At 41.0% G+C, this 20,608-nt stretch overlaps 2 protein-coding genes and 1 long non-coding RNA gene across 6 annotated transcripts; 1 reads left to right on the forward strand and 2 right to left on the reverse strand.

Annotated features, from left to right (window-relative positions):
- Positions 1-25: 25 nt before the first annotated feature.
- Positions 26-3,175, reverse strand: LOC115137015 (ribonuclease T2-like). The gene is made up of 10 exons (XM_029672997.2): positions 3,068-3,175; positions 2,618-2,715; positions 2,359-2,416; positions 2,221-2,288; positions 1,991-2,048; positions 1,841-1,908; positions 1,347-1,460; positions 1,173-1,221; positions 697-774; positions 26-414 (listed from the first exon to the last, which is right to left on the reverse strand). Exons 2-10 carry the CDS (start codon positions 2,701-2,703, stop codon positions 232-234), a joined length of 762 nt encoding a protein of 253 aa, XP_029528857.1. The 5' UTR covers positions 2,704-2,715; positions 3,068-3,175; the 3' UTR covers positions 26-231.
- Positions 3,176-6,267: 3,092 nt separating this feature from the next.
- Positions 6,268-8,404, forward strand: LOC115137645 (uncharacterized). Of its 2 annotated transcripts, none has more exons than XR_003864821.2 (3): positions 6,268-6,651; positions 6,964-7,049; positions 7,163-8,404. It is a non-coding gene; the product is annotated as an uncharacterized LOC115137645 (long non-coding RNA). The 2 variants fall into 2 exon arrangements; XR_010465088.1 differs by having other exon boundaries at positions 6,268-6,618.
- On the reverse strand, positions 7,590-12,529 carry LOC115137646 (calcineurin B homologous protein 2-like). Of its 3 annotated transcripts, XM_029673971.2 has the most exons (7): positions 12,248-12,529; positions 11,544-11,616; positions 11,327-11,407; positions 10,912-11,036; positions 10,743-10,804; positions 10,223-10,345; positions 7,590-9,966 (listed from the first exon to the last, which is right to left on the reverse strand). In XM_029673971.2, exons 1-7 carry the CDS (start codon positions 12,312-12,314, stop codon positions 9,913-9,915), a joined length of 585 nt encoding a protein of 194 aa, XP_029529831.1. In that variant the 5' UTR covers positions 12,315-12,529; the 3' UTR covers positions 7,590-9,912. The 3 variants fall into 3 exon arrangements, with proteins under 3 accessions (XP_029529831.1, XP_029529830.1, XP_064880683.1); XM_029673970.2 differs by lacking the exon at positions 12,248-12,529 and having other exon boundaries at positions 11,544-11,954; XM_065024611.1 differs by lacking the exons at positions 7,590-9,966; positions 12,248-12,529 and having other exon boundaries at positions 10,229-10,345; positions 10,743-10,833; positions 11,544-11,954.
- Positions 12,530-20,608: the final 8,079 nt, after the last annotated feature.

A 20,608-nucleotide genomic window follows, 5' to 3' on the forward strand; every position in this document is an offset into this window, starting at 1 on the left:
TAAGGTGCTTTATAATACGCTTAAAGGGTTTTGTAATTTTCTTTTTATCTCCAAAAGCATGTTTTGCAGAAGAAAAATACTGAAAGAACATAGTGGCTGTATACTAAATGAGTGCCTTAATGTAATCTACCTCAAAGATGTAAGCCCTGCAATTCAACAACTTGCTTATCGTTAGGTTAAGCCAGCAGGCATGGCATGGCAACCCAGTCTGTGGTGAGGGCAGACGTAACACTAGTCACAGGGCTGGTGTGGACGGTCGTGGTTTATAGGGAAGTAGAAGACTGGGGAGTCATGAGGACAGGGGTGCCAGAGCTGTGTAGGTTGAGGTTCAGTTCCCTGGTCCTCTTCGTGAAGACATCCAAGGGTGAGGTTTTGAGACAGAGGGATCTTCACCTGGACCAACACTTCTCGTCCCTGAGGGAAGTGATGGGTTATTCCATTTACACTGCCACAAATAAACAATGTTTCTCTACAACCAATCTATTTGAAGCATCAACGCTATTGCCGAATTACACCAAAGGCAAACAGACAACACTCAAGTGGTGATAATGTATGGTTTGGTACAGTACTACGGTGATGCTTTAGCTTGTTCACAGATTTGTTTGTGCTCTTGCCTATTTCATTGCTGACCTTGTCAAGCCAAACAGTTTGGAATGATGGCACAGACAGACTGGCCCTCAGGCTAGGGATGCTTACCTTTTCATTTATACACTGAATCTGGACACCGGGGTCATCTCCAATGACTGGGGCCAGTGCATGTTTGACTTCATCGCTCTGAACAGATGGCAGAACAATGCAGTAGTAGACTTATTCAGCTGGAGTTTCATCCTACTTCCTCATGAAAACGTTTTATGTTGAAAGGTAATTGCTTTTTTTTTTGTCATAAATAGGAATCGTTTGCCATGTTCTCAGGGTTTCTCTTTTCTAATGTTTCAGATCTCAACCAAACAAGTTCACTTAAGTGGTTATGTATAAGGCACCTACTGAAACCCATGCTGCAAAAATACAAGATTATTGAATTACAATGTTTATAGTCTTCATATCCTTATTTGGATGCAGTGTCTGTCTGTACATCCAAATAAGGGTACAGGAAAATCATAGTTTAATTTCTGTAAACCTTAATGCCAATAGCTGTATTTTAATCCTTCCCCAAGGTGATGGGTATTACCTACCTGATAAGACTGGTTACAGGAGGGCTTGATGCCTGCATCCTCTAAGGCTCTGAACAATGGGTGGAGAACAGGTAGCTCAGCCAGAATAAAAATGCAAGCTGTCAACACAGGTTTGACGATGTGTAATGGTGAAACAGGCAGGTTAGATGTGTGAATGTGATCAGTGGGGCTGACCGGTCAATATCGAAGCGCTCGCGTAGTTTCAGACATATTTGGAAGTAACGCAAAGGAGAGTTCATGCCCTCCACACAAGCAGCACAGGAACCATGTTTGATCCATTCATCTTTCCTGTTGGAGAAACACATGCACACTCGGTGACACGCTCTATTATGTCCCTGTAACACATTACCAACATTCTGTTAACCGGAATACAGTAGTAACTAATATTCTGTGCCGACCTCTGACTATTTCCATTCAATCTAACGGAGAAAATAATGCTAAATTGTATAACAGACGGTGGACAGGTAATATTAAAAGCTGAAGAATCACATTTGTAAGAAGACCTCAACTGGGTTGGGGTCAATTCGAATTAAAGCCAGTCGATTCAGGAAGTAAACCGACATTCCAATTCAATCGTTTAAAAAAGGGCATATATTTTTAACGACTTCTCCATGACCCGAAAGGAGAAGCTATTTAGGTGATACATTGACCCACGTATTGCCTCTTACCAGAAGAGAAAACTGGAGTGGGTCTTGAGTAGGGATGGCCAAAGTTGAGAGAGTTCAGGGTCCAGCTCCTGAAAGAAAGAGGGATCTCTGCTGAACACATGGATTCTTCATTGTCCTTCGATGGTGACTGTAACCGGAGACGAGTTTTACCTTGAGGTCAGAGTGGAATATTGGCCAGCAGCGGCAACATGTATGAGCTTTCAAAGGCCTAGGTTAAAAAATTAAATGCTGATATGAATTGGCATTCTCATTCAGTTTATTAAGATCAGTCAAAATGTTTTATTTTGATGGGGAATAACAAATCAGTTGATATATATAATTAATTTTAATGTACCAGTCACACATTTACCCTTTAAGATTAAATAAATAAATAATAATACCACAGTCCATGGATGGTCCAGTTCTGGATGTTTGGAGGTATTCTGCATTGAGATGAATTCTTTAGACCCTGTGCAGAGTTAGATTGAGTTAGAATAACAGGAATGGGTGATGTGCTATGGAGAAGTGGTTAAACTCACCAAACAAAAGCTCCCAGGCCACTGCAGAGTCAACTTCAAACACTGCCATGTACAGAACCTGGGAGAGATGGAATGATTATGTATCCTAATGCCCAAGACTATTTAATATTTCAACATAACAATACGTCACACTCAAGTATACTTGTCCAAAAAGATAATAGTCAAAAATCGACTTGCAATATAAAAGCAGTTTTAAAATTGAAAAGTCTACATTACACCATTGGATTTGAGTATTTACAATGCAAGATCCTTATCTTACTTTTCCGGAGGGCCTGCTGTCCAGTGGTCAGACTCCAGGGTGAGGGTAAGGACAGTGAGCAAGGCCACCATGAGCAGCCCTGACATATTTACTCTAGTCTAGGAGTGAGTGACATAAAACATATGTTGGCTACAATTGTTTGTGGACAAAAGTCTGAAATATGTTGCTCTCGTAAACATTAAAGAAACCGCAAATGTGTCGATTCATAGGAACGCGCTAACAACTTGTGTTCGACGCCAGTTGAGCGTCGAAGAGGCATCGTGCAATTCACATGGGCATTCCTTACTGTCGAGTCTACACTTTGCTACTTCTTATCTTCGTTATCACCTCTAACTACAAACAAGGACAGCTAGAGACATACATGTATGCCTATAAACATCACATTTACAAAAACCCTATAGTACAACTATAACAACTATGAGACTTTAATACATCTGTTATGAGACTTACCAGAGACAGTGATCATGTGCGACTGATCTATACTGACAGTTCTCTGCAAATGTGGGGGAAAAAGAAGCTAAACCAGGTGTTTGTCTGTTTTCATGATCACAGCTGGGGAGAGGTGAGACAACATACTCAGTTCCCCTTTCTGAGGACCTCAACCCAGAAATTAAACCAATACTGTCTGGCTTTGAGACTTTTAAATAATATTATTCACAAAACTGGAAGATGTACAGTGTGCCCTGAAAGCAAGTGAATCAATTAGAATGATGCAAATACAGGAATGATATCACCTACTCTACCACTCAAAAGTTTGGGGTCACTTGTTGTCCTTGTTTTTGAAAGAAAAGCACATTTTTGTCCATTAAAATAACATCAAATTTATCATAAATACAGTGTAGACATTTTTAACGTTGTAAATGACTATTGTAGCTGGAAACGGCTGATTATTTTATGGAATATCTACAAAGGCATACAGAGTTGCAAAGAAAAAAAGCCATATCTCAGACTGGCCAATAAAAATAAAAGATTAAGATGGGCAAAAGAACAGACACTGGATAGAGGAACCCTGCCTAGAAGGCCAGCATCCCGGAGTCACCTCTTCACTGTTGACGTTGAGATTGTTTTTTTGCAGGTACTATTTAATGAAGAGAACTTGAGAAATTATAAGGTGTCTGTTTCTCAAACTAGACACTATAACGTACTCGTCCTCTTGTTCAGTTGTGCACAGGGGCCTCCTACTCCTCTTTCTATTCTGGTTAGAGCCAGTTTGCGCTGTTCTGTGAAGGGAGTAGTACACAGCGTTGTACGAGATCTTCAGTTCATTGGCAATTTCTCACATGGAATAGCCTTCATGTCTCAGAACAAGAATAGAATGTTTCATGAGTTTCAGAAGAAAGTTCTTTGTTTTTAGCCATTTTGAGCCTGTAATCGAACCCACAAATGCTGATGCTGCAGATACTCAACTAGCATAAAGAAGGACAGTTTTATTGCTTCTTTAATCAGGACATAATTGCAAAAGGGTTTTCTAATGATCAATTCGCCTTTTAAAATGATCAACTTGGATTAGCTAACACAACGTGCCATTGGAACACAGAAGTGGTGGTTGCTGATAATTGGCTTCTATATGCCTATGTAGATATTACATAAAAAATCTGCAGTTTCCAGGTACAACAGTCATTTACAACATTAACAATGTCTACACTGTATTTCTGATCAATTTGATGTTATTTTAATAGACAAAAATGTTGCTTTTCTTTCAAAAACAAGGACATTTGCGAGTGACCCCAAACCGTTGAATGGTAGTGTAAGTATAAACTGTCAATGAGAAGCGTACATCTTCCATATAAAGAATTTCACTTAAATTCAAAATAAACATATTTATATTTAGCGTGTGAGGACAGAAATCAGTATGAACAACGGCAACCAAAGAAGTAATTTTAGACCTTGGGAGTGAAGGCTTGAGCACTTCCATAGTTTGGCTCCTATTCAGAATTGCTGCAATACAGTATGTGACTGCACCCAGCAAGAGTACAAACTCCACCATGAATCACCTACTGGTAAAAAACTATTTTTCCTAAATGTTCTGTCATCTGAATCATATAAAGATTCATAATATTATTAGTAGAACCTTGGATCTTAATTGGAAAGGGAAGTACAGTTGGACTAACCTTTGTACCAACTGTTTTAATGTGGAGAGTAGAATGCAAAATGAGTTGTACAATCTGTCTTCCTGATTACCTGTTGCTAAGTATTAGATGGAGTAAATAATTCCATTATGCGTGGGGGATAAATTAGACGGGCCTTGGCCTCAATTAACCTGTTGCAGGCCTTGTCTCAGCTCCGGTGGTCGACTGATAGTGAGGCCAGCATATAAGGTGCTTTAGACAGTAAAACAAAATGGCTGGTCCCAGGAGAGTCTGATGTCATTCTACAGAAATGTAAATAATTTAGATGATCTCTCTGTAAGGTCGTATTGGACTCATATTTTCATTCAGATTACATTTTTATTTAAAAACAACTTGGTCTTATTGTTCTTTTAAAATATCTAGTTTACAAGCTCCTACTGAGAGGTCATATCATTTTTATTATATCCCTTTCACTTCTAGGTGAGGTGGAAAAATGCGATGGTATATTAGTCTTGTCTATTTCTATTGATTCACATTTCCTCTATCGGCCCTTTATGATTTCTCTAAGCAAACTGTGCCGTGTCCACATATAGCTTACACATACGTACAGGGTAGCCTAGTGGTTAGAGCGTTGGGCTCTTCAAGGGACAGAACCCAAGTCAACAGAAGTATACAAAATGGCCTTCAATGAAATGAGAAGGTTTTGCCTGTGATAGTAAAAAGTAGCAAGAGAATGTTTACGTGATACAAAGACCAATAGATTAAAAACTTGAAAAGAGATGACTTTCTTTCAGAACACAAGTCCCCAGTGATGAAATAGTCCTGTTATAATGAATAAACACAATGGGTCAGACCAAGTGGTATGGGTATGGTTTGACCTCTATTTTCAACAGATTGTCTAATTGACAATAATGTTTATATACCGCTATGCACTTGATAGGGTCATTTTATAGAACATTGATAAGTGGTCTGATTTCATATTTCATTAGGAGTGACAGATTATCTGTCAAAGGAAGTTGAATCCCTGCCTTTTTCACAGAGAAGGCTTTTGTGGTTGTTTTTTTTGTATTTTAGAGGAAGTTGATTTAATCCAGCATATTTGAGGTGACAACACAGCTGTCTTTGAAACTAGCATCACCTTGGATGGAAAGCATGTCGAAGATGCCAAAATGGTATATTCACTCAAAAAGTCTAAAACATACGGAAGAAGGTGATACTACACCAACAAGTATGTGTAATTCCCGCCTGCATGCTGTTCAAATGAAATACAAATGTGTAGTTCTAAGTTTTTGTGTATGCAAACCACTTGAACTTTATTTGGTACTCAAACCGTCAAAAACAGTTTGAGGTGGATATCTCCTCTCCTAATCAAGACTGTACACAATAGCAGATGTTGTCATGATGAAGACGGAGAGGGAAGTAAGAGTAACCCAACGTTTCCCATAGCTATTTCCTCCTATAGGAAACAACAGGCTAGTATCACATCTCTTTAAAAGTGAAAGTAGAAAAGCAGGTGTGGAACCCCGAAGGTAAACACCACGCTAATATTCCCATCTAATCCGGATCATCCATTCTCTAAATAACTTCATATACTATTGTTATGTTATTATCAAAAGATTGAATCTACTAGAAACACTATGAAAACAGCATCTAGCCTCAGCCGCTCAGAAAGCATCCGACCCATTTGTTTTTGGACATTTGGAAATTAGGGATGCAGAGGAATGTTTTGTCATAAACCTTGCATTTTCAATCTAGTTTTCACATCATATGCAGACACAGGGTAACATGGTCAACATGTGACTGTGGGATCCTTTCAGAAGCTGCCCCGGCTGGCTGCCAGAGCCTTCAGCACAACAACCAAACAGATGAAGAACAAGGTGCCAGATCGTCAGAACCTATTCCAGGGGAGCATGACATCATTAGAACACCTGGGTGAGAAACTATCCCAAACGAGGAAAACAAGAGGTATCTAATCAGTGAATTTAGATATTTATTTGCAATCAAATGGGCCAACAATGTCAACCAGATGTGATTTGAGCAACATTGACCTGTTTTTGAACTACTGCATGTGTCGTGTTACGAAATTGAGGAATTGCCCGAGGTAGAAAAAAGAGCATTACCGGTTTTAAAGGGGCTTGAGGGAATAGTTGTTCCGTCATGGTTTGTAACGCAATTTCATTTGGTTTTATCATCACATATCCCAAAGTTGGCTTTACAATAAAGGCACCAGTGATTCATGATCATGAATAGGTATTTGACCCCTAACTTTGGTTACAGGCGGACAACGGCTTGCCAGTCCACATCAAGGGAGGGACCACTGATGTCCTTCTCTACCAGCTAACAATGACCATCACCCTCCGCAGGTACCTGTTACATTCTTCCATCAACGCACTCTGTACATTTGGAGTACTGTGCTGATGGTTTTCTATGCTGCATCGTATATGTTGTAATCAGTGTGTCTTTGTGTTCTTTTTAGGCACTGGATATTCCTTATTCTGGATTCTAAGTGCCTGTCAGCCCAAGGGCAAATGAGGAAGCCCTGCGAATGCATGTGTTTGTTTAAATCAATTCCACTTTATGACCTTCTAATGTCATGGGACACTTTATGTACAGAATACAGAAATCTCTCTATTATGCCTCTGTTTCAAGGCAAGCCCTATTTTCCTCTATCAACCCATGTGTCATTTCACTTGAACCTCAATGAAATGATCTATTCCTGCCACCCTGTGTTCAATCAGAGAAATTAGAAGGAACATTTCACACGGAACAAACTTTGAAAAGAACCCCGTGTTGCATGGCTTTGGATGGCAACAGGAGGTGTCACTATTTGAATCGGTAACATCAAAAAGTGTACTGATGCTAGAAATATGAAAATCAGTTGCAAAAAAAATACTCCAGCCAAATACCAATAGGGTTATTTAATTACGATTCCATGTATGTGACAAAAAAAATGCTGAGATTTGAGAAATACATTTTGGCACACAATTCAAAAGTCATCCAGTCAGTCACAAACAGACCCTTTCGTTACTCTGGGTCTTGTTTTGTTTTGTTGGACTGTCTCTAAATCGAATCTATTGAAACAATTAGAGCCAAGCTTAAGTTTTTCATGGCCTTTTCTCCTCATAAGCAACTCAGTAAATGAATGCTACAATTGACAAAAATATTAATTTGTAGAAATATTCTATCACTTTCGTACTCGTATGTTTAGTTCTCAAATTCAGTGTAATTGCTACATCTAGAGACTTATTACAGTAAAGTCTTAGAACACCTAATCATTCCAGGGTTTTTCTTTATTTTTTACTATTTTCTACATTGTAGAATGATAGTGAAGACATCAAAACTATGAAATAACACATATGAAATCAAGTAGTAACCATAAAAGTGTTAAACAAATCAAAGCAGCCATCCTTTGCATTGACAGATTTGCACATGCTTGACATTCTCTCAACCAGCTTCATGAGGTAGTCACCTGGAATGCAATTTCAATTAAAAGTACATTTTTGGAATTTCTTTCCTTCTAAATGCGTTTGAGCCAATTAGTTGTGTTGTGACAAGGTAGGGGGGTATACAGAAGATAACCCTATTTTGTAAAAGACCAAGTCCACATTATGGCAAGAACAGCTCAAATAATCAAAGAGAAATGACAGTCCATCATTACTTTATGACATGAAGGTCAGTCAATACGGAACATTTCAAGAACTTTGAATGTTTCTTCAAGTGCAGTTGCAAAAACCATCAAGCACTATGATGAAACTGGCTCTCATGAGGACCGCCACAGGAATGGAAGACCCAGAGTTACCTCTGCTGTAGAGGATAAGTTCATTAAAGAGTTACCAGCCTCATAAATTGCAGCCCAAATAAATGCTTCACAGACTTCAAGTAACAGACATATCTCAACATCAACTGTTCAGAGGAGACTGTGTGAATCAGGCCTTCATGGTCAAATTGCTGTAAAGAAACCAATACTAAAGGACACCAATAATAAGAAGAGACTTGCTTGAGCTAAGAAACACGAGCAATGGACAGACTGGTGGAAATTTGTCCTTTGGTCCAAATTGGAGAATTTTGGTTCAAACTGCCGTGTCTTTGTGAGATGCGGTGTGGGTGAATGGATGATCTCTGCATGTGTATTTCCCACCGTAAAGCATGTAGGAGGAGGTGTTATGGCGTAGGGGTGCTTTGCTGGTGACACTGTCAGTGATTTATTTAGAATTCAAGGCACACTTAACCAGTATGGCTGCCACAGCATTCTGCAGCGATATGCCATCCCATCTGGTTTGTGCTTAGTGGGACTATCATTTGTTTTCCACCAGGACAATGACCCAACACACCTCAAGGCTGTGTAAGGGCTATTTTACCAAGAAGGAGAGTGATGGAGTGCTGCATCAGATGATCTGGCCTCCACAATCCCCCGACCTCAACCTAATTGAGATTGTTTGGGATGAGTCGGACCGCAGGTGGAAGGAAAAGCAGCCAACAAGTGCTCAGCATATATGGGAACTACTTCAAGAATGTTGGAAAAGCATTCGAGGTGAAGCTGGTTGACAGAATGCCAAGAGTGTGCAAAGCTGTCATCAAGGCAAAGGGTGGCTATTTGAAGAATTTCAAATATAAAATATATTTTGATTTGTTTAACACTTTTTTTTTGTTTAATTCCATATGTGTTATTTCATAGTTGTGATGTCTCCACTATTATTCTACAATGTAGAAAATAGTAATAATAAAGAAAAACCCTTGAATGAGTAGATGTTCTAAAACGTTTGACCGGTAGTGTACTTCAAAAAATAGTGTACTTCAAAAAATGAATTTCAAGTATCTGTTTCCCTTCATAAAAGCTTATTGTCAAAACGAACATATTTTTTTTGCTTCTACAATTGTAAGGCGACTTTGAGTCCTTGATTACCACTAAATAAGTCCCATGCATAATTATTATTATTAAATGGCATTTTATTGTATTATATAAAAGCAGTTACTATGTAGTTATACAGTAGGCCTCTAGTACAGTTAGACTTTGGAGCATGATGCCCATATTCCAGTTTGCTGTAAACAACATATTCGGTTACAGCATATTATTCAGTCATTTAAGGTATTTAGTGTTAGTCATCCAGTTAAAGGAATCAGTCATATTTCCCTGCAGAAGCCTTGTTTTTACCATGGAGGGATGAGTAAACACAATGTGGGCAACATCTCCATGAACAGGCAGTTGTCCCAGTGCAACCACTCTAGCTAGCGCAGGAAGCGAATGCTCATCTTGTGGTCGATGTTCACCTTCTCCAGGGACTGTAAGGAGAAGGAACAGCCAAAGTTAGACTGAATTGAATGGTGGAATTGCTATATTGCTATAAGCAAATGCAGCCACTGAATATGAGAGAGAATGGGCAAAATACTGTCAACGTACAATGTACAGTATGCTGTTTGAGCAATGGCCGAGATCATTTTCTATGGGCATGAACTTTGCATGTCTTAGTATTCTGGGTGCCCTGTGCTGCAATGCACCATGTTGATAAGTCAGTCTTAGAGCTCTAGCCGGTGGTACCTTGCGGAACTCCTCAAAGGAGATGGCATCGTCCTTGTCCAGGTCAGCCTCCTGGATGGTGCGGTCGGCGATGCTCTCTAGCTGCTCCTCCGTCACCTGCATCTCCAGCATGGACCGCAGCACCTGTCAATCACCCTCAGCTGTCAATCACATCCCAAACCCATGGAGGATGGCTTTATTCTATTGTATAGGGCCCTCAAAATTTAAATCCCGACTATGAAACCAGTTCAACTGCTTTTTTTCATTCGTCCCCTCTAATCAGGGCCTGATTTAGACCTGGGACAAAAGGTGGGTTCAATACATTTTCAGGTAGAACAGAAAACCAGCAGGCTCCGGACCTCGTAGAGTAAGATTTGAATACCTCTGGTATAGGGTGTAGGCATTTCAGCCATAAATTGTAGGGACATACAAGACCTGGTTTACAACAGAGAAACAATTTACATCACTAACTATTAGTGGTATATTGTGTTGCTCACCATACAGAGTATTATTGTCAGTAAAGCTAACAGTTATTACGGACCTGTAGAAGCTCAGCTCTGGAGATTTTTCCATCTTTATCTTGGTCATATAGTTGGAAGGCAACTGAAAGGAAGGAGAAAACCAGGGGGGATCTGATTGAGTTGAATTTGAATGCTAAAATCTATTATGTGAGTCAACCACAACAACAACAAAAATGCCAGAGGACTCACACTTGAGTTTACTGGTCCTACTGTTGACAGGTTCAGGCATACTGGGATCTTTGGGACGTTTTTTGTCCGCAGGTCGGAAGTGGGCCAGGATCCTCACAAAGGAGTGGAAGTCCACTGTTTCCTGTCTAAGAGTGAGATTATGTTAAGACCAAAATCTGCTTGCATTCCAAATGTACAGGATACATGGATATAAAACATTTAAAAAATATGTTTATTGTTGCACAGAATTGACTGAAGTTAAATCAATATTTAGTCTTGTTGATTGTGCACTTTTTTTTTTTTAAAGGAGACCTACAAAAAGCCTGGACTTTTATATTACAGTGAAAATTGACATTAACCTCCACTTTACCATTTAATTGGTGAGGTAATCAAGTCAGCAATTTTACTCAAACCTGTAAGAAATGTTGTTCTATACCCTGGAGAGAAGAAAGCCCCAATGATCCGATCCCCGATGGGGTTCATCGCCAACCTATTAATGGCTCCAAAATCCTGTGGGCTTCACAGTAACGGGGATAAAACAAAGACAGGACATTCAGACAAGGACATTCAGACATGATTATCATTATTATGACATGCACGGTTTTAGTCAACACTGGTCAACTCCATAAAGCTGACATGGTCCCACCACGTACCGGAGATGGCCTGTCTTTTCCTTGTCCAATGCTTCGAAACGGTCATAAAGTCGAACAATGTGTGCAGGGGTGACTATGTTAAAGAGAAAACAGGAGAACCATCGATTCATGCTATTAGTATTAGTATTGGGCAGGACAGCGGCACACCAAATCATTGAATCAATATATGCAACAAGGCCAGTTCATTGCTCTGGATTGCATTCAAGCAAACACTCCATTAATTATTCAAGCATTTGTGTTTGTGTAGCATTTTTGTAGCCTAAACGCCAAGTTATTAATTTACCTACAACTTCTCAAAGCCACATGCATATGTCAATATAAGTCTATGTTCAAAGCTTAGATATTCAATACTGTATTTTGTTGGGTAAAACACATGCGTATTTTGGTCAGACAAAGTTGTGCGCGCAATTTGCCCACCTGTCAAACATAACTCTTATGTTTGCGAAAGCTATTAATAATTTGGACACATTTCAAAATATCTGCGCTCTAAAACATTTTGGGAAAAAATGCAATAGGAGGAATTGAAAAACTGGGCTCCATATAGCTGTCACAAAAACATTCATAATGAAATCCCGTTATACGCCCACTCTCGAAGATGTGTCCTCGAATTTGGCATAAACAATGACGTTATTGTACAATCATGATAATCTAAATACAGATTTTCTAGTAGCTTAAACTACAGTCCTACCCGTCCGAGAACTTACAACCCGTTTCTTGCATTAATTCTTCGACGTTTGGAATTTTTGACAGGGTGGAATTTGTCGAGCCCATTTCTACAGAAAAGAAAACAATAACATCTGCTTCACTCGACACACAAATATCACGTCCCAGAACTTCAGATTTTCCTGTTAACTTCCCAAATGCCTGTAATTTAGAATTTATACACGACTGTAGCTATGAAATAAACGTTTGTATCCTCGACTAGAGCAAGGGTATATTGAACGTCAATTCAGTCAGTTCACCGCTAATGATAGGCATCATATCTATCCAATCGCTGTTAAACCAAGGGGACCAAATGACCAATGGGGTCGTGATTTATATGTTTTCAAGAACACTAATTCAACCAGATCTGTTCTTACAACAGATCTCCAAGATTGATATCGAATTGTATCAACAGCCTGGATTTACTATCCAGAATGGATAGCATTATATATAGCAAAGTGGATCTTTGATTAATATATTTGCATTATGACTTTATTATCACTAATAGCCTACTGCCAACACTAATCCATTACATAATGGAATCTTTAGCCTAATGATTACAATAGGCTACTAGCCTGTATGCTCCTGAGTAGCTTGACAATCACTATACTGTCCAACACAATGTTACACGCAAATCAAACATGCTTTGTAGACGTTGTTACAGTGGTCATTTGACACTAGATGGCACCATCCCTTTTCAGATATCAAGGAACCATGGGCTGCTACAGCATAACAGGACAGTGTGCATTGTGAGTAGTCTTGTTTTAGTATGGGACAGCTCCGAGAGGTTATCAGCTATCAGTTGGAAAGCTGGTTTGTGTGTCGTGAGTCAATGAACTGGTCTGCATATTCTGCATGCTGCTTTTCCCAAACCATTCTTAGATAACAGTTCATCTGACTCAAGGATCCACGTCCATTGGAAACGGCTCCTTCTGAATGAACCTGGTGCCCTAAAATCCAGATCTTCAATGACGTTTATAAAATGTTTGAGGCAACACGTTTCCACATCAACACAATTATGTGTATTTCTCTTCATCAACAAAAACATACAATTTGTGCATCCTGGATGACACACATTTTTGCTGATAATTTGTCAGCAACGGTTTAAATGTGTTTATATTACCGGCAACAGTGATGCTTGCCTTGCTCATGTATTTATATAGTTCTAGACTGTTTGAATCCCTCTCTTAGCTGAACTTCACATTTGAACCGTTAAAAGACTTTGTGGGCGAGAAAGATTGCTCCCAACAACAATAACATTTTAGTTGGCCTACTCGCACCAAATTTCAACACTAATAACAAAGTAAACAATTCAACGTCCCTTTTCTGTCCACAAATGTCTATCGTAAAACAAACATCTCTCCCTTGTAGCTGATTTATTTAGTTCTCAAATGTATTGGGTTGGATAAGCAATGGGGAGTGTCTCACAATCTCTTACATGAAATAGACATCAAATCCATCCACTCTGCTACTGCGGTCACACCCAGAAAATAGCTAGATATATGAATTCAGGCCACCTTCATTCAACCAAATAGTAGGGTAATAACACAAGGAAATATGCGAGATGTAACCAGGACGACTGACTAGATGCCAAAGGGCTCCATGTCAAAGCAGCCAGCCAGAAAAGACCTCTCAGCCCTCATGATCAAACTCCTAAGTGCCCAAGAGAGACATTAGCAAGCTGCTCCTCATGTCTTGTTCTATTATTACTTGTTAACATACACCGTATGTGGCGAGTCACACACTCAGGGGCCACAGCACTAACACATACTGGATGGAGCTGGATATTCCTTCCATATTGGAATGTACAGTGTGAGGAAGTAAGAGTATCAGAGTGGTCCAATCAGTGCTCTCCACTCAACGAGTGAGAGAGCGGGGGCTTTTCTTCTCCTGTCTTGTTCAATTCCTCATTGGTGGCAGAGGTGAACATGCAGGGTGGTTCACTAGATGTTAGCACGCCCACCTCCTCCAGACTAGACACACACACGCACACGCACGCACGCACACACACAGCACAAAGAAGACTCAAATGTAGCACATTGTCGGCTGTCCAGTGTGCTGCTGTATACCGTGCCTCGGGTTGAATCCTGGCCTTATACAAATGCTTATTATTATTGTTACACAAGTAAGCAGCCTCTACATTTGGCAGGCTGTTCATTTTGGAGAGCTGGTATTTTTCCCAGATAACATCTAATTTGTCACCACTTAAAGTTTTGTTTATCTTAATGGACACCAGTAACTCAGAGCCCCCATACATTTTTTCTCCCTATGAGAAGTTGACCCATGTACAATAATACATCGGGAGTATTTCAAATGGCCAAAGGCGTGAGTTTCATTCAGCACAAATTTGCAGGATCGAGAAAAGTTCTGTAGACCTGGTAGTGGTACAGTAAACTGAGCAGTCTGGACTCTTGACATGCATGCGTTGTTCTGTGCCAATAGTCTTTCAGCACCAAAGATAAAGTATTGATGGATTCCTTCACAATGTTTATTCTATGATAGGAGATTATTCCATGTTTATCTTTCATTTCTGTTCTATATTTCTTGTTTCCTATAATCCACACCTTTTCCATCTCACTTTCTGATACCAGCCAGAAAAGTGAAACTATCTAGGCTCCTAGGTTCCGTTTCATGACATGTGCCTTTCTAGTAGTCACTCATGGGGAACTTTGTTTGGACATATTTTGCATTTAACCTTCAAAAGCATTAAGACGAATGGCTCTTTAATGCCTCTGACAACAGAAGGCAATGAATAACCAACAATACAGGCTTTGATTGGAACCTGTCTCTCCAAAGCAACTACTAACTGCAGAGAACAGATTAACAGAACAATAGTTTTTAAATATAAAAACGGGCTCTTTCGTTTTGAGTAATTTGGACAAACTTTCTCTCGGGGCGGTTTTGTCCTTGGTGCCACAAGCAATGAAAGTGAAAGCATGTCAGAGGCTGGGTTGGGCAGTGTGCCAATTGGGAAAGAATGAAGTGTTCCTGGCTATTTGAACTTTGACCCTGCCCAGACATGGCTGATAAAAGACTTGTACACACCGTCCTCAGTCTGAGTGAATGGGAAGGTCAGCTCTGGTTCGTGTTCCGTTCATCTCAAACTAAAGGCATCACAGGCAGAGAACCTCTAAGTCTGTCGGAACTGGAAAACTACAACATTTTCAATTGTCTTATATGTCATGTCAGGTTAGGCATAGACATTATGTTACATAACTTTAAAAAACAGGAAGAGCAGTTTAGTGTTATGCCAGGTTGTCAGCCAGTTGTCTTCATTATACCCCCTGTATTTCCTGAGAAATTAATAACAATAAGAGAAATACCTCACAGTTGATGATTTAAAATATATATATATATATATGTCTAAATGGTAGGCTACCCTTCGATTAATAACAATGACCAATATTAATATGGGTAAATAATAATGCATTATGCAAGAGGATGGCGCTCCACCAGGGTGCACCACATCCCTTCCCTCAGTTGGTGGTCCTCGCTGGCGCCCTCATACATTTAGGCGCCATTCTTGGTCAACTCCCGCCATGCGACCTGAGCCGCAAACTGGGTCAATAAACCGTGGCGAGGGAGTCTGTTGGCCTGTCTGTCTCCCCCCTCGTCTGTGGGGCTGGGACTGGAACTGGGTGGGGGAGTTACGTGGAGCTGAAGAAGGGGTGTCCTGCAGGGCTGGGTCAGGCTGATAATGAAGGGAGAACATTACGGGCCAGTGGAGTGCAAGAGAGACCAGACTCAATGCGACAGGCACAGGAAATAACAGTGAGCGGGGGCCCCTCTGCTACAACTACCTATCTCCAAAACCTCACTTCAGACACATCAGTGCCCTGTCTAAACAAGATCCCCTTTTACTTTGTTTACTTGAGGTCCCACTCCAAGGCCACCAGGATACAGACCACTCTCCAAACCACAACCATTACACACCATAACTATCCACTAGCTTGTCTTGGTATAGCATATCTAAACTACAATTTACAACAACGAAAATCCAGATGAAACACTGTATCCCAAAACCTCATCCAACATCCCGAGGCCCATCAGACCATGATGCACCACCCTGTCCCCACAATGCACTGAGCAGTTCTGGCTAATGAAGATGCCATCCAGATGAAAGGGCAGCCATGGGGGGCACAAGTTGAGGCCAGGAGGTTCCTGGGGCTTGTAAGCCCTCCCCTACCTCCCTCAGCTAATGATGAAGTTTCCATCTAACACAAGGGAGCTAGCTACATGAAATGGTAAAGGGGCGCTGGGGCCACCAGGTGGGCAGGGGGGTGGCTCTACGGTGTTGGACGCTGTGGAAGCCCTTTTAATCGAGTAATGCCCTGGAGCAGGGCCCATCTGTGACATCTGTGAGGTGCTGCTAGGAAGGGGGTTGGGCAGGGTGGCATGTTTGTTGCTTGTTTACACACATTTCCCAGTTGAAGAAGTGTCTCTCCCCTTCTCCAAACGATGGATTATAAAATGACTCCTCCTTCCTCAACACAAACGCACCTCAAAGTCAAAGTGCTTAACATAACTCTGTGACGGCTCCAAACCCAGCTACCCCCTCTCCGAGGGGACGGTTCAGTGCCAGGCTGAGATTTCTCTTCTCATTTGGAAGTGGGCGCTAATCAAGTGCTATAGAAAAAAATCATGCACAATAAAGCTGAGGAGAGAACAATACGGAGCGTGCTCCTTGCTTGCCTCGCTGACAGATGGCGGGGGAGGAGAAGGTTTCTTGGAAGAGGACCAGCTCTTAATTATTGAGCGTCTGAATGGAAGGCGATCGGCTCATTAGCAAGGAGCAGGCTGACATGGACCCTCCCCGCGCTGCGCTGGGGGCTGACAGCCATGCCCCGGGACCCTAATTGCGCAAATTGCTGGGGCACCGTCACTGCCAAACCACCTCCCCACCACCACACTGGGGGTGATGGTGGTGGGGGTGTGGGTTGGAGTTACGCCCTTGTTGCCCCACAGGTCTCAAGCGCAGAAGGGAAAAAAAGACGTTAAGGTAAGTGAGCGACCCTCCACTTAGGTAACTTTAGGCCTTGAGTGTGGGATACTACTGGGACAAAGAAAAGACAATATTGGATAAATGAGTTAAGTCTGGAACACAATGGGAGAGACAGCAAAAGCCTAAAGTTTTGGTTCAGTCTGTTTAAACCAAGGATTTATACACACATCATTGGTCCCCAAAAGATTGCTAGCTTTTTGTGGCATGGGTTGGTCTGCACTAAAGGGGGAGTATTGAAAGGAAACAAGCTAGCGTGCGAAGCCTTTTTCCTCCTGCTTTTCTAAACACTTAATCATTGTTGTGTGAATAATGTATTAGGCAGATATGAAAATACCCGGCCTCAGTCTTCGAGTGATTTAATTAATTCCAGAGTAGTCTCCAATCTGACTAAGTCCATTTCCAAGTAAGACCTCCTCCATGGGCCAGATTGAATTTCCAAGGTAATGCATCTATTTTCCCCATGGCCACTATATATCTGAGTAAACAGCAACCCGTGCGTCATCCAATACACCGGTACTCTTTGCACTCTGGATAATGTCCCGTGTCTGGGTTGAATTCCCATTTGGATGTCTCAACATTTCTGTAAATGTTTCAACACATTCTCAAAGACAGGTCCTCAATGTTGACGAAGAAGCACCTACAATCCCGTCTGCATCATTGGGCATTTGTTGTAGCACCGAGCACCAGATGCAGGCTCATATCTGATGTGGCGCTAAAGGTATTTGTCCCTTGATCATGGTACTGGGAAACCACAGTGTTCCTTTGTAATGAGTCACGCTGTGTAACTATTGTAAACTACACTGGTTTTCCCTGCTTGGGGCTTTTGGACACACCAGTTGAATTTACATTGTTTCCACACGTCCAATTGAAGTCCGTGCCCATTGGGTGGTCACTGTATGTCAAAGACTTGGTCATTAGATGTCAGTTTTTCCATTTTCCTATGTAAAAAAAAAAATGCTTTTACAGTCACAACTTTTACCATCAAGGCCCAAGTCTGGAAAAACCTAAACTTGCCTTTTCAGCAAATATGTAAGCATCTAACAAGTAGAGAGCGGAGTTAATGGCTTACACATGGATGACAAAGACAGGCTTACATGTACTACGGTCTGGTTTCAATCGGTAGCGCTGAAGAGCTGCTCTACAGGGTGATAGAAATTGAAAGGCAATGCTCCCACGTTAGTGGAGACTGCATTCGTGGTAAACGCTGCACATGTCAGCTCAAATCGAAATGACCTTTAACATTTCAATTGCGCTAGAGCGCTGAACATCAGTGATACGGATTGAATCCAGCCCTAGGCCGTGATATTTTCTTGAGTTAGTGTATGTGAGTGTCTTACGATTAGGCATCTGACTTGAAGAGGTCAGCCATATCTAACAGTGGGGAGACTACCAAAGCCACAGACGTATTTCCATAAAGAGGCATGAAAACATCTCTTCATTTATCATCTACACATCAACCTGTCTAAAAAAATGTTTTAAATGCCTTACGAGAGAGGGATTTTCCAAGTCCCTTTAGTTGAAACTGGTTTCTTTACTTAACAAACTCCAGTCTGACCTGAAGATTTACAATAAGTAGTAATTACTGGATACGATTGGGACTCAACTAAACAAATTTGTGTGCCATGTTTCTGAAGATTTAAACAGTAACATCCGGTTGAACTTCCTCTTTGACTGCATCAGCATTGACTCACCGGAATCTCTGTCCAATCTAATAGTGGATTGGGAAAAGAGGGGAAATCCCAGGGTGACAGGTGTTAAAACGAGGCTAAAGAGGTGTTGTTGAGGGACGTTCTAAGGAACACGGTTCTCCTGAAGGAACATGTCAGGACTGAAACTGAGACCCTCAGACTTCCTCCTCCACGGAGAACTGAGATTCTTAAGATATTCTCATAACAAGCTGCTGAAGGCAACATACTTAGCCCAGACCGAGTGAATACATTTGGCCACATTAGTAAGTAATGTTGTTCCACGTCTGTTTAGTTATTCCACACAATCATTACCTTTGCCACTGTGAAACTATTCAAGCATGTCACAGGGATTTCATCTGACATTTAGTCCTACCAAAACAGTTATATGTAGGACAGACTTTCTCCCAAACTATAATCCCCCGCATCTCAGTTTCACTATGATGCTGACCGTTTTCAGTGTGGCATGGTATTTAACCTTGTCACTCTCTCAACTGCTATGTTTATGTCATGTCATGTTTAATGGACAAGCACAAGGCAGCAGTGTCTTTGTCTCACGTAAGCTAACGTTGGCTGCTCGCCAAGTTATGAGTCAGCAACACACTACTTCCTCTTTACTACGATAAGTTACACATTTGCACTATGATAAGATCCCCCCCCCCCTTCCCTTCCCTTTTCTGGGAAGACCTTTACAAGTATTGGATTTTCCAGCCACAAAGTCAACGTAAATGCCCTGCAAGCCTTTACTGTCATTGCAACACTATTAAAGCTATGTGGTGAACCAGACATTTGAGGAATATTACAGTATGTAATAATCACCTATTACACATCTATGAATGACGTTTAAGCATTAATACACGTTAAAAACCTGTTTTCTCCACCTTTACGCAGTTTATTGACACTAGATATAATCAACCTTTCCCAACACAGAAAATAAATGTGGGCTTGCACAAATGCCTGCGTGTGCATGCCGTTATTCATATCTTAGTATCTACCTGCAGAGAAAAGTACAGGAGAACTCTGGTGGGATTTCTTCACTGTGACCTGCATGGTAAAGACAGAATAGGGGAAAGTTAGTAGACAGTCAGAGAGAAAACTGAGATCTCAAGGAGCTCGGTGACAACACTTCACCTATGGGCGATGTCTTCCCAGGGAACAATCTCAATGATGGATGCACTTTAACCTCCATCTCGCCATCTCTGACTGGTTGCATATTGCAGAGGTGTGCTTCTACAACTCTGAGAACAGGTGAGGAGATGAAGAATGTGGTTTTGAATAGTAATTGGAATGTAAAGGATATTAGGATAAGGATATTGAATAATCATACCGGGTTACATTTCCGAACATGCAAGAGGCCATTACGGTATGTGGTTTGGTTTGATATGGTCTTCAGTTTTGAAACGTACTCCAAACACCTAAATAGTTGATTACCCTCAGTGGCCTTCTCTTTCATGCAAGGGTTTAAGTGGGAGGAAATCACCAAAGTGTTTGTTTATGCCAAACCAATCTGGAATTTCTGGATTTTGAAAGAAGCGGAGAGGTGTAGAAAAACCAGGGTAATTACAAGGAACTTAACCCTGCATGATATCAACTCTTAGTGCTTCACTGTTCTCAAGGACCAAAGGGTGAACCAATCAGCGTATCGTGTCACATTGGACCGTAGCCTATTTAGTCTT

The sequence above is a fragment of the Oncorhynchus nerka genome, linkage group LG11 (genome assembly GCF_034236695.1).
Source record: "Oncorhynchus nerka isolate Pitt River linkage group LG11, Oner_Uvic_2.0, whole genome shotgun sequence".
Taxonomy (NCBI): domain Eukaryota; kingdom Metazoa; phylum Chordata; class Actinopteri; order Salmoniformes; family Salmonidae; genus Oncorhynchus; species Oncorhynchus nerka.